General features: G+C 39.4%; 2 protein-coding genes across 3 annotated transcripts; both read left to right on the top strand.

Annotated features, from left to right (window-relative positions):
* Window positions 1-3,136: 3,136 nt before the first annotated feature.
* Window positions 3,137-15,358, top strand: gra (granulito). Of its 2 annotated transcripts, none has more exons than XM_008285670.1 (7): window positions 3,137-3,218; window positions 13,401-13,504; window positions 13,593-13,642; window positions 13,847-13,904; window positions 14,033-14,139; window positions 14,243-14,315; window positions 14,971-15,358. In XM_008285670.1, the coding sequence occupies exons 2-6, from the start codon at window positions 13,402-13,404 to the stop codon at window positions 14,303-14,305; spliced, it is 381 nt and encodes a 126-aa protein (XP_008283892.1). In that variant the 5' UTR covers window positions 3,137-3,218; window position 13,401; the 3' UTR covers window positions 14,306-14,315; window positions 14,971-15,358. The 2 variants fall into 2 exon arrangements, with proteins under 2 accessions (XP_008283892.1, XP_008283891.1); XM_008285669.1 differs by lacking the exon at window positions 3,137-3,218 and adding an exon at window positions 11,550-11,635.
* On the top strand, window positions 3,138-9,703 carry rbm12bb (RNA binding motif protein 12Bb). Its single transcript, XM_008285668.1, has 2 exons — window positions 3,138-3,218; window positions 7,420-9,703. The coding sequence occupies exon 2, from the start codon at window positions 7,442-7,444 to the stop codon at window positions 9,341-9,343; it is 1,902 nt and encodes a 633-aa protein (XP_008283890.1). The 5' UTR covers window positions 3,138-3,218; window positions 7,420-7,441; the 3' UTR covers window positions 9,344-9,703.
* Window positions 15,359-17,274: the final 1,916 nt, after the last annotated feature.

Below are 17,274 nucleotides of genomic sequence, written 5' to 3'. Positions count from 1 at the left end.
AAAACAAGCAGACACAAAAGCAGTTTCTTCCCTCAGGCAATCCTTCTGATGAACAACGAAACCAGTTTATAATGACAGGTGCTGCTATTGTTAATGCTGTCCTCGGCTCCATTGCACCACCATCCACTTACCTTACATATTTAAATGCCAGTAATCTTGTAATTATAGTTAATACCTGTATTTATTCATCAGAACCTGCACTTGTGGTTCTACAGCTGTACACAGTGAAACACCCATTTTCCTTTCTTTAACCTGTTGTTTATATCCATGTGGGTTTTTTTGTATTTCTTGTACGCGTACATACATTTGGCTAATAAAACTGATTATAATATTAGTGAAAAGAGGTTTAAAAAAAAGGAAGAGGAACTAAATTAACAGATAATGAAATGCTACCACAACATGGGGAACAAACCCGTGACCTACAAAACACAATATTTACAGAACTGGGCACACCACAAGAGGACCACATTTGTTATATAACTATAAACCATCTCAGTGAATCATGCAAGAATATTTTACTAGAACTATATCATGAAGTTTGGGAGAGCAGAAAAGTGCCAAAGAAGGAGACTGTTCAGTTCCTCAAACCAGGAAAAGATTGCACAAACCAAACAATGAAATTGCCGACTGATTACTTTAACATCCAACATGTGTAAAACAATGGAGAAAATGATAAAAGAAAGGTTAACATATAGTACATAAAGGATACATAAAGGCCAGAATGGCTTTAGGAGAGGAAGAATACCATAGATCTGTCTCATGTTTAGAACCTGAAATATGAGAAGCACAAATACACAGAGAAGTTGTAATGGCTGTCTCCTTAGATATAGAAAAGGTACAAGATATTATGTGGAGAGAAGAATTATTAATCAAATGTTGTATATTAGGTGTCAAAGGTCAGATGTATAGATGGATCAAAGATCAAGGACTTTGTACTGGACAGACTGATATGAGCCAGAACAGGAAATATGTATTCAATAAAATTTGCTTTTGATAATGGAACACCTCAAGGAAGCATATTAAGCCCTTTGTTATTCTCCATAACTGATTTACTTGTGGCCATAAAACATCGCATGACATTTTGATTTTTGCAAATGATTGGACAATTTGAAACAGGTTAAGAAATCTGGAATTTATTGTAAAGACACTGCAAGGGACAATGACATAAGTAGAAAAACTGTCATATAAATTGTATTTTAAAATGTCAGTTGATAAGATGAAGACAATGTTCTTGACTAGGAATAAAGTTTGGAGTGAGATAATGACACTGATCTAATCAAGACTTGCAAAGAGTGAAATGATTTGATGAAAGAAATACTTGGTACGAGCATGTTCAGAAAGCATCAGACAATTACTAGATAGTAATTATTGTAATGAGGTGTTTAGTGGGAAGCGAATGAGGGACAGACAGTACTGCTTTGAAGACTGTATATAGTAGATTAATTAGGTTAATATGAGATTATGGTCGCTGGTCTCTCCAAAGTGAGATTCTGTTTATTATCAGGACATGAGATAATACACAGGTGCATTTAAAACAACCCCTTTAGTAGCAATACAGATGGAAAATGTTGCTGAAAATGATTTTAAAAAGCAAACAAAAAGCAGCTATTACTGGGTCACAGCTAGATTATCCAGCACGAGACACTTTAACACCTTCCTAAATGAAGCAGTTAACTGATGTGTTATTATTACTATTTGGAAACAGATTTTTTTAATTTTTATTTAAATTTATTAATGCAACATTTTAGTCTATTTTATCTATTTTTTCTAACTTCACTTTTGTCTTATTTAGCTTTTTCTGAAGTGTGACTAATTCTAACATTTCCTCAGTCCCTGTTTTATTAAGTTATTATCGTATACTGTAATGTTTGTAGGGGGTTAAGATATTGTTTTTACTATTTTTGAATTTCTATTTTTTTTCCTGCCTTTTTATTCCTTTTGTGAATGAATATTGTAAGCACGAGACATTTTGATCCACATTCCAAACCACTTGGTGGCAGTAAAGCACCAACCCATTGTTTGCCAACTGACAATGAACCTATTGTCTCCATAAGGCCTCAATACCTGCCAAGTGTTTGATTGGGGAGCAACTGGGGAGGTCTAGTAAATTCTACGTGTAAGACAGCACAGGCAGTGGAAGTAAAAGGTCTGTTGATGGGCCCGGTATTGTGCTGGCCACCTGCTCTACCGTAGCTTCTGCCAGAACCTGAGGTAGACCTGAGCAAATCAAATAGGATGCAGACGATCCTGTGATGTTGGTTAGTAACCACCAGAAAAACAAGCCGGTTTCATACAGATTTGCATTGATGGCTATAAGTCTAAGTAAGAAACAAATGCAAGAGATACAGACACAACATGGAAAGCAGATATTAAATCATATGTCTTCACCATGGAGTTTGTGGCACTTGGGTGGGTGGAGGAGGTTAGTCAGGAAAGGTAACTGTGTGCACGGATTTACTGCTACACTAATAACACTGAAAGCAGCAGAAATTGAAGCCAAACTATATTTAACAATATACATTTTGACTGTATTCATTAAATCATGCATTAAGGTTATGAAACACTATGATCATGTTGGAGAATGAGGGAATGAGGAAGCTGATAAGATAGAAAAAAGTGCTGACTGCAATAAGTAAGTAAATCTGGAAGTATTGTGTGGAATGGTTGAGTGTAAAAGCTTCATTCAGCAAGGAATAATAAAGTTATGGGAAAAAATACTGGGAAAAGCAACCATACTTGAAACACATGTCAAATACAAGCTTTGACAGGAGGGACAAAATGGTCATAACTGGCCGGAGACTTTGGAAATGGATGGCATGCACCTTGATGGAAAATGCATGTGTGGAGATAGACAAATTATGAATCAAGCTTTGATTAAAACAAATAAAAACAAGCAAGCAGGGCTGTCAGAAATTGAAGTCACAGATCATTCACTGAAATCGATGCTCGACATGAAAATGGTGAAGAAGCAACAAAACCTGTATTTTAGTGTCTCCACTCTGCTGCACTCTACAAACCTATGTCGGTGTAGTTCCACAAATGACCTGTGGGGGGAAGCAACACGCCTCTGCTGCGTCTGGTCTGTCGCACACTTTATTATCAGCAAAAGAAGAAGAAGCCTCTTGACACGCCGAAAGCGGCAGGAAGTTGAATTTCGCTGACGGGAGAATTTATCTTCTATTCTCAGTGTTGTTCGAGAATCTGTGCTTGCCCTTAGTGTAAGTTTTGTTGCTGGTTAGGAGCCATAATGTGACTTTAATTACAAAGAATGTGTCGTTATTACTGTCGGTTAGTGTTGTCCGTCAAGTGAGCTAACGCTACAGCTACAGGCCTAGCTTGCTGGCTGCAAAGCTAACGTTAGCTTAGCTCTGCATTTTTGCTGATTTGTCGGCAAAAGCGTTTGCAAGGCTAGCTGGGTTAAACTGCACACAATGATAATTTCAGACTGCGTGTTTTTGTCGCTTAATGTGAATTAATGGTGCGGTCTGACGGTGAAATGCGGGTGTTAATGGCGACGAGGCTGCTGTGTGATTTGTGATGCACTGTGCTTTTGGGTTGGACACGCTTTGGTGGCACATTGGTTAAGTAAATTCGTTGTTGTGGATGATTGGGTTACGTGGATGGCAAGTCTGGAAGACTTAGCTGTGTGTCATGCAACTGATTTGCTGGCAGGTGTTCTAAGAAGTGATCATCTGACAAAAACTAATTAGGAGCAAATATCCTGTGGTCTCTGCCGTGTTTTACATGCTCTGTGCCAAACATTGTGTCCAATCCAGTTGTTTTTGCTAGTTGAAATGTCCCCCTTTTAACTTATAGAATGTTTTATTTAACTTGTTACAAAGGGATTGCTGCTCTTTTATAGTGGCTGTAAAATTTCATTCATGTTAAGTTATATTTTTTAAAGATTTTAAGTCCATGGGATAATTGAAAATGAGGTGATTTTGGCACACTATAACCCATCTGTAAGGAATGTTAGTTACAGTATAAACAAGGATTTTACATATACTAAACACATACTGTCTTAACAATAGAAACATTTTTTAGCATTGCTATAATCCTTTTATATGCCAAGCCTGATCACACTGTAAATTACAAGCATTTTCTTTACCTGAAAGAAAGATTCGCAAGGAAATACTTTTTGCACACTGATGCACATAAAGAAGTTGTCGATGTGTATAAACTGGGTGACACAGCACAGCCTTGCTGATGGCAGTCAGTTTTTGACAGATGATCAACATTTGCATGATGCCTGCCACTAGTTTTTCTTGTTGAGTGGTTTTTGCCTGTTCTAATAATTAGCTTGCAGGTGGTAAAATTCTGTTCTCGATGCCAGTTGATAATTATGGTGGCTAAAGGTCGTATTGCATTTGTAACACAAAGTGGTGTTGGTTGGTTTCATGTCATGTTTGAACTTATGGCACAACATTTGTCAATCATCCATTGTAATGTGTTGTGACATCTGATGCAGATCAGGATTGCCACTCAAGATACACCTCTTAGAGGTGATTCTTCCTCTCTTCCTCTCTGGTCTCTCTGTTGATGCAGGGCTTTTAATGCAGACAGCCAAGAGAGAGGAAAACACAAAATTCTATCTTGCTCAGATTGTTATTAATGTAATGCAGTAAGTCCATTAGCATGTCTTTGACTCTTACCCCTGCAGTCAACCTGCTGTTGGTTTTTCATCCACAGCTGGTGTGGATGACACAGCTGTGAGGTTGTTGTGCTAATTTTAAAATTAGTACGAACAAGCTGCAAAGAAATGCTTATTATACAGTAGAGAGAGTAGAGTATATAGCTGACAAATATATTTTGATAAAATGTTTAATTTCCATGTAATGATAATTATTTGGATTTTTTAAATGACCTATGATTTCATAAACACCATTAACAAACATTGGTTTATTTTAAATTTCACCAGCTTAATTTGAATTTAGTCGCTACAGTCTAGTCATTGAGCCATATGGTTAATCATTTTAATGTTACCGTAGCGATACAAAACGTAAACTTGGACGCATAAATAATTATAATGAAACGATCTTACCATGATGCATGTTAAAAAAACAACCTAAACCCCAGAGGTGTATGGAGGTTTACTGGGGTGAAACTGCTGCAACGCACAGAGGTTAAGGTTTCCTGAGCTGGCCTGGACTGGGTATCACTGGATGGAGGTTTTTTGGTCTTGGAGCAATCTACTGGGAGTGTGGTACTCAGGTGTGAAACATGGGGGTTTTGACCGTAAAGCCTGTCTTGTAAGGGAAACTGCTGATCTGTGCCGGCTGCCTCCATCAGGGCTTTGGGTGTGGACAGAGGTGACGAGAGGCCCAGGCAGCCACGGACTAGCGAACCTCAGAGGACCTGCATGGAAGCCACGGGGATAGCGACAGAGGGCGCGGGAGTTCAGTTATCAAGGAATATTACAAGCTGTTCAGCGCCAGGGAGGGAGCAAGCTAGGGGTTTGGTTTTGCAACTAAACTGTTTGTCATGTGTTTTAATGACGATTGGAATCTGCTGTGTCCATAGCTGGTACATATTGCTGTTGTTTCATCGTACAGGCCGAATGTCAAGCAACAAATGAGGAGCACTGGTGAGATGACTCTTTATACATAGCAAGTATAACTGTTTCTACCAACGTGTTCCAAGAAGGAAAGGATGCTGTGGCCAAAGGACAAGGCAGGAAAAAAGGACTCTATTGCTATCAAATGAAGCTGGGCGCCAGTCTCTGGATGAACACACTGCAGCTGGGGTGTAGATTTCCAAACTGTACAATCCACAATGGTGTGCTTTTGCTGCATTAAATGGAGTATCTTGGGACTCTTGGCAGCGGTGCAGTGGAGGAACCTGTAGGAGGGACAACATCCTGGTTCCAGGATTTTTTTTTCCCCCCATCAAAAATATGCATAATGGAGGAGCCTGTCCAGTCAGAGGAAGCTGAATTTTCACCGTGGAGTTAGTCCAAGTTTAAGAGAAAAGCAACGTCATATTTAGCTTTGGTTATGAATGCTGGTGGGTTTTGTGATGGTGAACCACCTGGATATTTCGTTTAGTTAATCAAAACAGTTTCAAAAGTATTCCTAGAGCTAAAATATGGTTGCATGTTTTCGGGTAACAGTACCTGTAATGCAAATAGTAATTATTTATGCTAAACTTGCGAAATCAGTGGCATTATTAATGAACAGGCTGTGATACCCTTGAATTTTAAACTGGTATTTGTGGGCTGTAGTAAATGCCAGACATACGCAATTTTGGTTCTCTTGGCATTTGGTGAGACAGTATTTCTTGTTTGAAGATTAGTGTTAACAATGTACTGCTTGGTGCTTTCCAGCCTGTGGTTCTGAGTGACAGATTGGGAACTGCTTTCGTGGGATCAGAGCTGGTGCTGAAAACGCAAATCTAAATGGCATGGAGATAGGGTTTTACACTGCGCAGTTACTGTTTATCAGATGGACTGCCTTTTTTCCAAGTCTGCATCCAAAGACTTTGTTCGTGATGGATCAACAAGACTGCCCCACTCCACAAGCCACTCCAGTTGATCGCTTTGTTGGGTAAATAAGTGGAAATACCTGCTGGTAAACTTGAAAGTGGATTTTTTTTTTCACCTACCATTGTGACACACAGCCCCTGGATGCTGAGTCTTCTGTGGATTTTTATGTTCTGAGTGGTGATAGATGTTCAGTTTATCACCTTTCATTCCAGGTCATGTTCAGAACCAACCATGTTGTCCTTTCGGAGCCAGCACGGACTGCATTTTTTTGAATGTACCGGTGGAAGATGCACCAAAGTAGTGAGGAGTGTTGTGTGGAGTTTGATTTAAAGGTGGAGTCTGAGAGTCTGAAGAAAGATTGTTGAAATTTAGATAGTATACTTAGATGTAATTTGACAGATGTACATGTGCAGAGCATAAACTTGCATGTGTGCAAGCAGGCTTGGGATATGCTGAATACGCTGGGCAGATTGGTCCAAGCCATTTTTTTTCGGCTTTTTTTTTTGGTTTTTGCTTCTCATTTACAGAGCCAGGGCTGTGCACGAACACTGGATTTTTTTTTTTTTTTTTTTCAGCACACAAAACAAACAACTGGTGGACCTTGAAAAGATATTCACACAATTTAACAAATAGTTAAGTAAAGGTTTGGCTGAAAAGTGGATTTTGGTTCGTATTTAGGATCATTTTTTAGCTGTCACTTCAATTTGAAGGGCAGATGCCTTAAGTTGATGTTGTGTGTTGACATTTCACCAATTTTTATTTCGCAACCTTGTGTGTTTTGAAGGTGGCTGTTGTGGGCATTGATTGGAATGGTGTTCCTTGTCTCTGATGCCCTTCACTTTGCCTTCCTATTCAGGTGCATATTGGAATGCTGGGCAGTGACAGAGCTAGAGAAGCTCTGTTGGCAATAATATTATCCTATACCCTTCTGTCTGCAGGTGCTGTTGTTTTTGAGTCATCATGGCGGTCGTCATCCGTTTACAGGGACTGAGAGTCACAGCGGGTACTGAGGATATTCGCAGGTTCTTCACTGGCCTCAAAATTCCAGACGGAGGGGTGCATATCATTGGTGGGGATCGAGAGGAAGCTTTCATTATCTTTGCCTCAGATGAGGATGCAAGAAGAGCCATGACGAGGTCAGGGGGCGTAATTAAAGGCGCGCCTGTCATGTTACTACTGAGCAGTAAAACAGAAATGCAGGCGGTGCTTGAGAGAAGCACAAGAAATGCGGAGCTGGAACAAAAGAGGCGAATTGAGGAAAACACGAGAAGTGCTCGAAGGTCTGCGGACCCCGATGTGGGCCGGAGATCAGGTAGCAGATCGAGGATTACTCCTCCACCCCATCACCAGAGGGCTCCACACACAGATGACTTCACGTGCTTGTTTCTAAAAGGACTGCCTTTTACTGTGACTGAAAAGGAGATTGGTGACTTTTTCGGTGGTTTACGCGTTGTTGAAATTGTCATATTGAAAAATCGAGACGGCTCAAACAATGGGAATGGTCTCATCAAATTTGCGACAAGAGAGGACTCGGCGGAAGGCTTGAAGAGGGATAGGCAATACATTGGCTCGAGGTATATTGAGATCTCCCCAACAACGGTGAATGATTGGTGTCGGGCTACTGGTAGACCGCCAATGGCTGTCAACAGGAACGAGAACTTTGAAAGAGGGAGATCACCCCTTCGCAGTCAGAGGACTCCACCACATCGTGTAAGGTCACGATCACCTTTGGCCAAGAGGCATATGGCTCCCTCAGACGATGAGTACTGTGTCATGTTGGAGAATCTGTCCTTTGCAGTGGGAAAAGGAGATATAAAACAGCTCTTTCAAAATGCAAAGCTAGAGGACGACCAGATCCTGCACTTAAATGAGAGCGATGGGAAAAGAAGTAGATCTGCGTTTGTGTTGTTCAAGAGCCAGCGTGACTATTGTGAGGCTTTAAGTTTTGAAAAAAGAGAGTTTTTCAATCGATTGGTTTACACCCGTCCGATCTCAAGGGAGAACATGATCACCATCCTGGAGTCTCAGACTGTGGCTGTCCAACCTCCAGGAAACTCTGAAAGGTTTCAGGAAAGGCCTCCGCATTTCCCCAGCGCTCCTTATGACTCTGAAAAGTCCTGCGTGTTTATGCAGAGCCTGCCATTTGATGTACGAAAAGTTGAAATCATGGATTTCTTCCACGGGTTTACCGTCATGGAGGTGTGCGTGCTGCACGACCATAAAGGCGCCGGGGTTGGGAAGGCTTTGGTTCTGTTTGGGTCTGAGGTGGAGGCTATGAGGGCACTCTCTCTCAATGGACGACGGTTTCTGGGGTCGGAAATCATGCTGAAGTGCATTTCACGTTCTCAGATGCAGCAGTTGAGCGCCGAGCCACCGGTGGTGCAGGAGCAACAGCCAAGAGAGGAGCGGTACTCTGGGAGGAGAAGCGAGACGTCCTTCCCCCCCGGTGACACTTTGTTCTCTGACTTTAGGAACCCTCATGATCCTAATATGCCAGTAACTGATGCACAGGGTTCCTTCCATGGAGGCTTCGATTATGAACCTCATGCCGACCCTTTTCCTCCTGAGGACAGGGGTAATGGAGTTCGTGGTAGCTTGGGCTCCCCAGTGAAGCATTTTGATGGTCCCACCTGCGTGCAGTTAATGAACTTGCCATTCCAAATCAGAAGCGAGGAAATCTACGATTTTTGTTACGGATACCACATCATACCCGGGTCTGTGTCACTGCAGTATGAGCCGAGTGGAAGACCTAAAGGCTCGGCCACTTTGGTGTTCGAGTCCCGTCAGGAGGCGTTAACGGCAATCAGGGAGCTAAGCGGGAGACCAATAGGTCCTAGAAAAATAGTGCTACAGCTCGTGTGAAAGTGACTTTGCATTTTCGTGGCACCCAATGTGCCCCGACAGTGTGCTGTGGACATATACAGTGTTGACCGAGACATAACTGCCTTTCCAGTCATCCTTTTTTACTTTTATTTACATTAGCTTGGCTTTATGATTATGAGTAAAGTTGAATTTATATCTTAAAGTGCATTTTTCTTTATGGTGATTAGGCCGCGTGTTGACTACATCTAGGGTTTGTTTGGAGTAGTTGAGGTTTGGTTTGCTTACTGGAATGTTTTTTGTTAATATCCCGTCTGTAACTGGAAACACTGTAGGAAATGTAAATATATTTGTTGCACAGCATTTCTGTTTGTAATAAAAATACTTGGATGTGACTTGAAAGATCACTTTTCTCATCTCTCACTTAAAAGAAATAAATGCTTGCTGACAAATAATTCATACATACAGGGTGCAGGTTAATTACCAGGCAAAAGAAAACAGTTACTGCTAAGATTTAAGACTTAATTTATTGTTATATAAGTGTGTCTGTGATGGTGTATTGTGCTTTTATATACAGCATTTGCCTTTTATAAAAGTTCACAATAGAGATGATATAAAATAAGGTCACTGTTTATTTCAGATGCTGAACTCACGTGTTGTCTCTGATATGAAGGTTGTTCAGTATCATCAGCAGGTTTAGAACTAGTTCTCTTGGATTACTGGTAAGATACTGAAACACAATTCTGCCTCATCTGTGTGTAGCTTTAAAGAAAGTCATAAAGATGACAGAATTAACACATATGGACAATCCAGTACAGTAGATTTGAGTCCTTGAGATGTTTTATCAGACTTTAAAAAGCTGCAGGTTACAAATTCATTCAACATCAGTGACCTCCGATGACTATTCAAAAGCTGTTCATCATTAGTTATATTGTGGAAAAAAAACTTGATGAATTTGAGTTATTTCCTATGTGAGAACAGAAGAAAATGTTTTAAAAGGTTTCAGGTTTTCCTCTTAGTAAAAAAAAAAAATTCTGAACATATTAAGTAAAATATGTTTTTACAAATTCAAATAAATGATGGAAAGCTACCAGGTATGTGAACAGTAACACCGGAAATACCTAAATCTGGCAGCATTCTAGGGTTTTATGTGTTTGTTAAATGTGAGCACAGATCCACTTTGTAGAGATGATGCATGGATTGCTTTAAAAATGTATTTTAAGGTGCTTGTGGTGGGATTTTCTACCCTTGTGGGGTTAAAAGATGTGTAATGTAACCTGTATGTAGAGCACAAGCAGTTTGCAGTGTTAGACATACAATTATGCCCAAAGTTATTGATACATGTGCCAGATTTTGCTCTATTTTGAAATTTTATTCAACAAAATGGGTCCTCGGGCAGGAAATGACCAAAACAAGAGACAAGATGGTAACGTACTGTGTAAAAAGTTTTGTCCTTCATTTGTTTAACATTTTTATTGAGAATTCTACACCAAAGTTATTCAACCATTTCTCAGTTGTAGTAAAGCTTTTATTTTCCTCCACATTAATTGAACAGTTCCTATAATCAGTCTTCCTGATTATCTCTACTGGGATTTGGTTCCTCCAAGTGTCCATCTGCAGCTCTTGGAGCTTGAAGGCTTCCTCTCCATCACTCTGCTCTTCAGTTCCTCCACAGGTTCTGGATGGATTCAGGTCTGGACTCTGGCTGGGCCGCTCCAACATCTTATTGTTTGCTCTTCACCACTTTGTTTCACATCATCGTCTTGTTACAAGCTCCAGTGCTGCCCAAGGACAAGTTTTATGTTGTCCTTTTTATGATGCTTTGCTTTGTGGCCAGTGGACCATGAAAACACTTGTGTCTGACTTTATAGGTTTATATATATAAAATGAAAGCAGCAACAACCTTCTCTCTGTGACAGACCTTAATAACAAGCTTTTCAGTTTAAATCATGACTTGTAGTTGTCAGGTAACTCACTAGATAACTACTGCATCAGCTGTATTTAATTGATTTGGAATGGTAGAGAAACTTTTTTTTTTTTTTTTACAAAAATCTTTGAAGGAGTATAAATAATTATAAATAGATAATTTAAAAAAAGAAAGATCATTAACGTCTCTACCATCTTTTGTCACGTGTTTATGCCATTTCCAGCCAGAAGAGACCTCTTGGTTAATAGAACTCCGTAAATCAAAATTTGGAATAGCTGACTAACCAGAAGTTCTATGTTCGGCTTTTACTTTGAAATCCGGAAGTCAGAAAGTTTTCGACCAACTTGACAACCGCTGAGGTGAGCAGGCAGAAAACCACGCTGAGAGACTTTTTTGTGGAAAAACAGGTAAATAATCTGAATATGTCGTCTTTAAAATGTTGAAAAGACAGAAGTGAGAGCTGGTTAGCGTTGTCCGTGTGAGTTGTCACTCCAGCGCTGCGAGCTTAAATGACGGTTTAGTTCACTTTGAACTCCCGCATCATCGCACGGTTGCGTTTTCCATCACTTTAACTAGCTGGCGTGGATTTGATGAGTTACCGACATAAAACAGCTTAATTTACAGATTATTTAATGAGCAGTGACTCGTAAACGTGAAACCGAATCGCTGATGCCACCGTTAGCCGTCTGCCGTTATCCTGCCGTTCACAGATTCCTGCCATTGAACGCAGCATGATGAGCAACGGGAGGCAGACACCTGTTTACCAAAGTTACTGACTTAGTTTACAGTTAAACTACAGAAGGGTTTTAACTAGTTGTGTTCACAGATAAGTGGTTTTTGGGAGGCTAGCTTACAGTTAAGATGAAGTTATGTTGTTTGTGTAGCCTGTGCAAAATGTACATTTAGCTAGCTGCTGTGCTACATCCAGCCTGGTGCGTTTAAAGTCATTAGCCGTTTTTTTGTTGTTTCAGTTTTTTAAAGAACTTAGTTTGATTTACTGGTTCGTTTACACAACATACTTATGATCTTTATTTCAAATTGAATAATTGTCTGTCTAGAATTGGGGGGAAAAAATCAGTTGGAGCCACATTTTTACATCATAATCCTTTTATATGTCACAGAGTACAGTGACTGAGAATTGTAGGCATTCCTCACTAACTTACTTTTATTACTCAAGTAAAATAGTCAAACCTTTTATTATTCATACCCATGAGAAATGTAGATATGTAGTGACATTTCATTTGACAAAGAGGTTTCTTTCTGCTGGAAATGGCATAAACAAATGATAAAAGATGATAATACATTGTGTTAGAGCAGTTGATAAGACACTTTTTTCACATTTTCCATAAAAATCTCATGTCTCAGATAAGTGCCATAGCCGCTATTTGCCACCACGTGAATCAAACTGTTAATATATATGTTAAGAAGCTGCTTCTGGGATTTCTGCCCAGCCAATCCTGGGTTTGAAAAAAATATTTTTAAAAAACCATGCATGTGTTAATGAAGGCTAGCCTCGCTTTGATTTAGATGTCGACACCAGAACTGCTGAGATCCACCAGGATGCTCTTTCACCTCGAATCCTTGCACCTTCTGATCCTTTGCGCTGTGGCCACTGTCCCCTGAAAGCACTTGGAGACGACTTTATAGCCCGTACATGTACTGTGAGCAGCCACAATGCAAAACTCACAGTAGCTCATGGAGATCTTTTGTTTAAATCGTGGCTTGCAAATGACTAGTAACTGACTGGAGAACTGCTGCATCGGCTGTTCTCGGTTTACAGTCGACTAAAATTGTCTAGAGCATGGTGGAAATTGCACAGAACATTTGGAATGGTATAGAAGCTGCATTTTCTTAGAAAATTTCCAATTATTTCAAGTCACATGAACAATTTTGGACTTGGCACTTTTAGTAACAGGTAAAACAACTAACACTAAATGTCATTAGCACCTTTAACACAATATTTTGCTGTATTTTGTTTATGTCTTTTCCAGCCATCAGAAATCTGTTAGTCAAATATAAATTCACTACAGATCAAAACTCAGCCTTAGTATGAATAATTTTAGAATCAACTGTGTGCTTCTATGAGTAAAGCACAACTCAGTATAGATGTAATGAGCAGGCCTTGTGGAATACAAGTAGGTTTAAAACATGTTTGAACTTTACTGATAACAGGATGGAGGTATCAAGAAGAAGAATCCTCCAAAAACACCTGGAGCCGGCCAGACCTCTGCGCCGCTACGTCCATGCTGAGTTTGGCGACTACTTGCCGCTACCTGGTCAGTCAGGGATGAAATTACCAGTCAGAAATATATTATATTCATATTTAATGTTGTGTTCATATGCAAATCCTGTCACTTTGTTTAGAGCCTCAAATAAATGCTGCTGCATGTCCGCAGACGCTGACGAATCAGGAGGTAAAAAAACAATATTTTCAGGTCGATGTTAGCTTATTATTCTAGCAACAGAAGCGTTATGATAGACAACTACCAGCTTGATAAATTACTTGAAGAAATATGTGAATAATCAAAAATGGTTGCCCTCTTTAAAGTTAAAAGAAATGTAATCAGATTATTTAAGGAGTTGATTCTCAAGCTTTTCTAAAATGTTGCACTTGATAGACGAACATCGCCATCGAGCAGTTCTGCAAGATCATCAACCTCCACAAGCAGCAAAAAGGTAAAACACAGAATGTCTTTTAATGATGATGACTCTTATTGTAATGCTTACAGTAATGAAGGTAAATACATCAGCGGTGGTTGAATTCGCCGGATTGTAAACTCCTATAATGTTGCTTTCATTTCTAGCTAGAATATCTTACACAAGGGATTTTTTAATCGGCCTGGCCAGTTGTCCTGAGGCCAAGAAGAAGCCAGAACACTTGCCAGAGCACCCCATAGTCTTAACCGAGGCAGTAAGTTGGTTGTTTGTATTTACTTTCATTGTGATGTGTGTGCTATAAGGTTAAAAAAAATAAAACTGTGCTGTCTGGATTTATATAAAATGTACCTTAACAGAGAGACCCTGGGAACCTGAATTTTCATGAAATGAGGTGCAATGGTGATGGAGAACATGTGTGAGCTGAAACAGGTACAGTACACTTAAATGATATACCTGGGCTTTAATTGTGTTTTTGTTGACATTTATATCAAATTTATTTTAAAAATATCTGCATTTAATGGGGTAAAAATGAGCCAATACACCATCTAATGTTTGAAATGATCCTACTTCATCTTCTTACTTCCAGTACGTACTATAACTACACTATAACACCCATAAAGTACGCAGTGTTGCATACAGTCAGAACATCGTGCGTCGCCACCTTAGACTTTGACTTCTTTGCTCATATATCCGTCGCAGTCTAAAGTCTAAAACCACCTGTCTGCATATCTGTTGCTTCTCAGAGGATTGTGGGTCACAATGGCCAGAAAATGTCTGACTCTTACTTACTACTATACTGGTACATAGTCAAACTTTTTCCTCTTCCTTTGATTCTCCAGCATGTTAGATTGTCTTCATTAAGACCTAAATGACATTTAGACTTCTCTGCAAGGGCTAATTAGTTTTTGACTTTTGTCCGATGCCTTTTTTCTAACATTAAAGATTCTTAGGCGCTAGAGGCAAAGTGAAGATGCCTAAATTTATTTTTGAACTTGAAACAAAGGAACAATGACTTGAGTGTGTTGTCTTGATAAAGTCACCAACATAAACAGTATAACAGTAATTTGTCTTTTTCTATTTTCAGGGTGGCAGAAAGGCTTCGCTCACCTTACCGAAACTTGCACAGGTCTTATTGTTTACTGCTGAGAGTGTTTGTGTGTTTTTTTCTTATTATTATTATTTTCTCTTCTTTCTAATATTTAATTTAACTCGTGACTTTTTTCCATTTGCGCACATGAACCTGGTGACTGTTGCTGTGGCGGCATGAGTGTGGCATTATGGCTTGACTTTCTGCTGTGTGAGATTTTGTTGACAGTACAATATTTCTATTGTATAAAAGGATTAATGAATACTTTTCAACTGTGGTGACAATGTTTTATTTAAAGGAGAGTCAGCATTTCTCTTTATGCTGTAATAAAACAAACCCGACTTGTGAAAATCATTCATTAGTTGGGGTTGCGTAACCATTGGGATTTAATGCGTCTTACTGAGTATGTTAACTTCTAGGACACTTTTATAACCTGCAGGGAATTAAAATTAAAATATGCAATAATATTATACTTATTTTAGCCATGTAATTATAATGCTTGTAGTGACAAACATCACCCAACCATCAGTTCTGTTGTGTATTTTTGTCTTTCTGCTATTTTCTGGCACACAGCTTCACTCTTATCACCTAATTCAGCCTCAGCTGGCGGCGGTTTGGACCAGAAAAACTTAACTCCAGCATCAAAAGTTTAGCATTTAGCAGCGAAAAGCCTGATTTTGGTGGTTGGTGGAGAAAACGGCATAAATGAGGATGATTTCTGGAGTTTCTGTTTCATAGTCATGCCAAACTTTGATTTATAGTAAATATTTGTTTATTGATAAGTGTCTACTGGCTGGAAACGGGGCTGCAAGGTGGATCTGTGGTTAGCACCATTGCCTCGCAGCAAGAAGGTCACCAGTTTGCATCCCAGTGAGGCCACCCGGGATCGTTCTGTGTGGAGTCTCCATGTTCTCCCAAACATGTTGAGGTTAATTGGTGATTCTAAATTGTCCGTAGATGTGAATGTGAGTGTGCTTGATTGTCTGTCTCTTAAGTGTGGCCCTGTGATAGACTGGTGACCTGTCCAGGGTGTCCCCTGCCTTCACCCTGAGTCAGCTGGGATAGACTCCATCCCCCCATGACCCTAGTGAGGATTAGGAGGTGCATAGATAATGGATGCATGGATTTATGGCTGGAAACAGCATAAACAAGTGACAAGATCTAATAAAACACTTTAATGAAAATGAGCAAAAAAGAAAACAGCATAGAAACAGCTAATCATTGATAATTAGCATCTCTAACACAATGTCTTACATTCCTTTGTCGCTTGTTTGTGTCATTTCCAGCCAGAAGAAGCCTATTGGTGAAATGAAAATGCACCATAAAGCAGAATTAGGCATGAGTATGAATAATTTCAACAAGTGAACATCTTCTTATGTGTGTGCATGTTATTGCTAAAAGCAGTAGATATGAACAGACCACAAAGATGCTCGTTTTACCACGACTGGGTGACGTCTTCATAACTTAACGGGCTTAAAGTTTATAACCATAAAACACAATGAAGATGTTTTATCGACAATATGAGACCTTTAACAAACAGCACAGAGTCAGTGTTTGGCAGGACTTTCCTTGTTTAGATTTGCATTTAGTACTATAAGAGCAAAGTTGTGTTCTGGTGTGATTTAATCACTTTCATAATGTGTTTACTGAATGTGTCTTTTATGTATATGTTAGGTTCAATATATATGTATGCTTTAAAAGAAAATAGATGGTGTGGAGATGCCCTACCCTAGCTTACCCTGCAATAAAGTGTTAAAAGGAGCTTGAGTTAGGAGCTCTACTGATGGGTTTTAGTGTTTGGAAGTTAACACATCATCATCATCATCATCATCATCATCCAGCTATAACTGTTTTTATGAAGCATCCAGGAATTATAAGTGGTTAAACAACTCTGTGCTTTCCTTCCTTCCTCTGCTAGTAAATAACTGCATGTCTGCTGGTTTCAGTCACCTCTACGTGACCGAGGGAAAGTAATCTGAGTACTGTGGTTACACAAAACAAAAAAATGGACTTTCACCAAATGGAACCTTTAACTAGCAGCACATAATCAGTTTATGGCAGGACACCTCTTTTTAAGAATTTACATTTACATTCACAGTAAAAGAAAAAAAGGTTGTAGCATTTTTATGATTTAGTGACTCGACCGCCAGTGAAAGCCTTCATAAAAGTCTTAAAATCTAAAAAGTTCATGTGATCAGTGAAGCATTTATCACAGACGGAGTGTTTTACAGATTCACACTCAGAACAGAGAGGCCATACAAATAAAACCAAAGTGTGAAAATGTTGGCTCACATTGTGTTC

This window comes from Stegastes partitus, unplaced genomic scaffold (assembly GCF_000690725.1).
Source record: "Stegastes partitus isolate 25-593 unplaced genomic scaffold, Stegastes_partitus-1.0.2 Scaffold413, whole genome shotgun sequence".
Taxonomy (NCBI): domain Eukaryota; kingdom Metazoa; phylum Chordata; class Actinopteri; family Pomacentridae; genus Stegastes; species Stegastes partitus.
The sequence above is the reverse complement of the archived record's forward strand: the minus strand, read 5'-3'. Positions and strand labels throughout refer to the sequence as shown.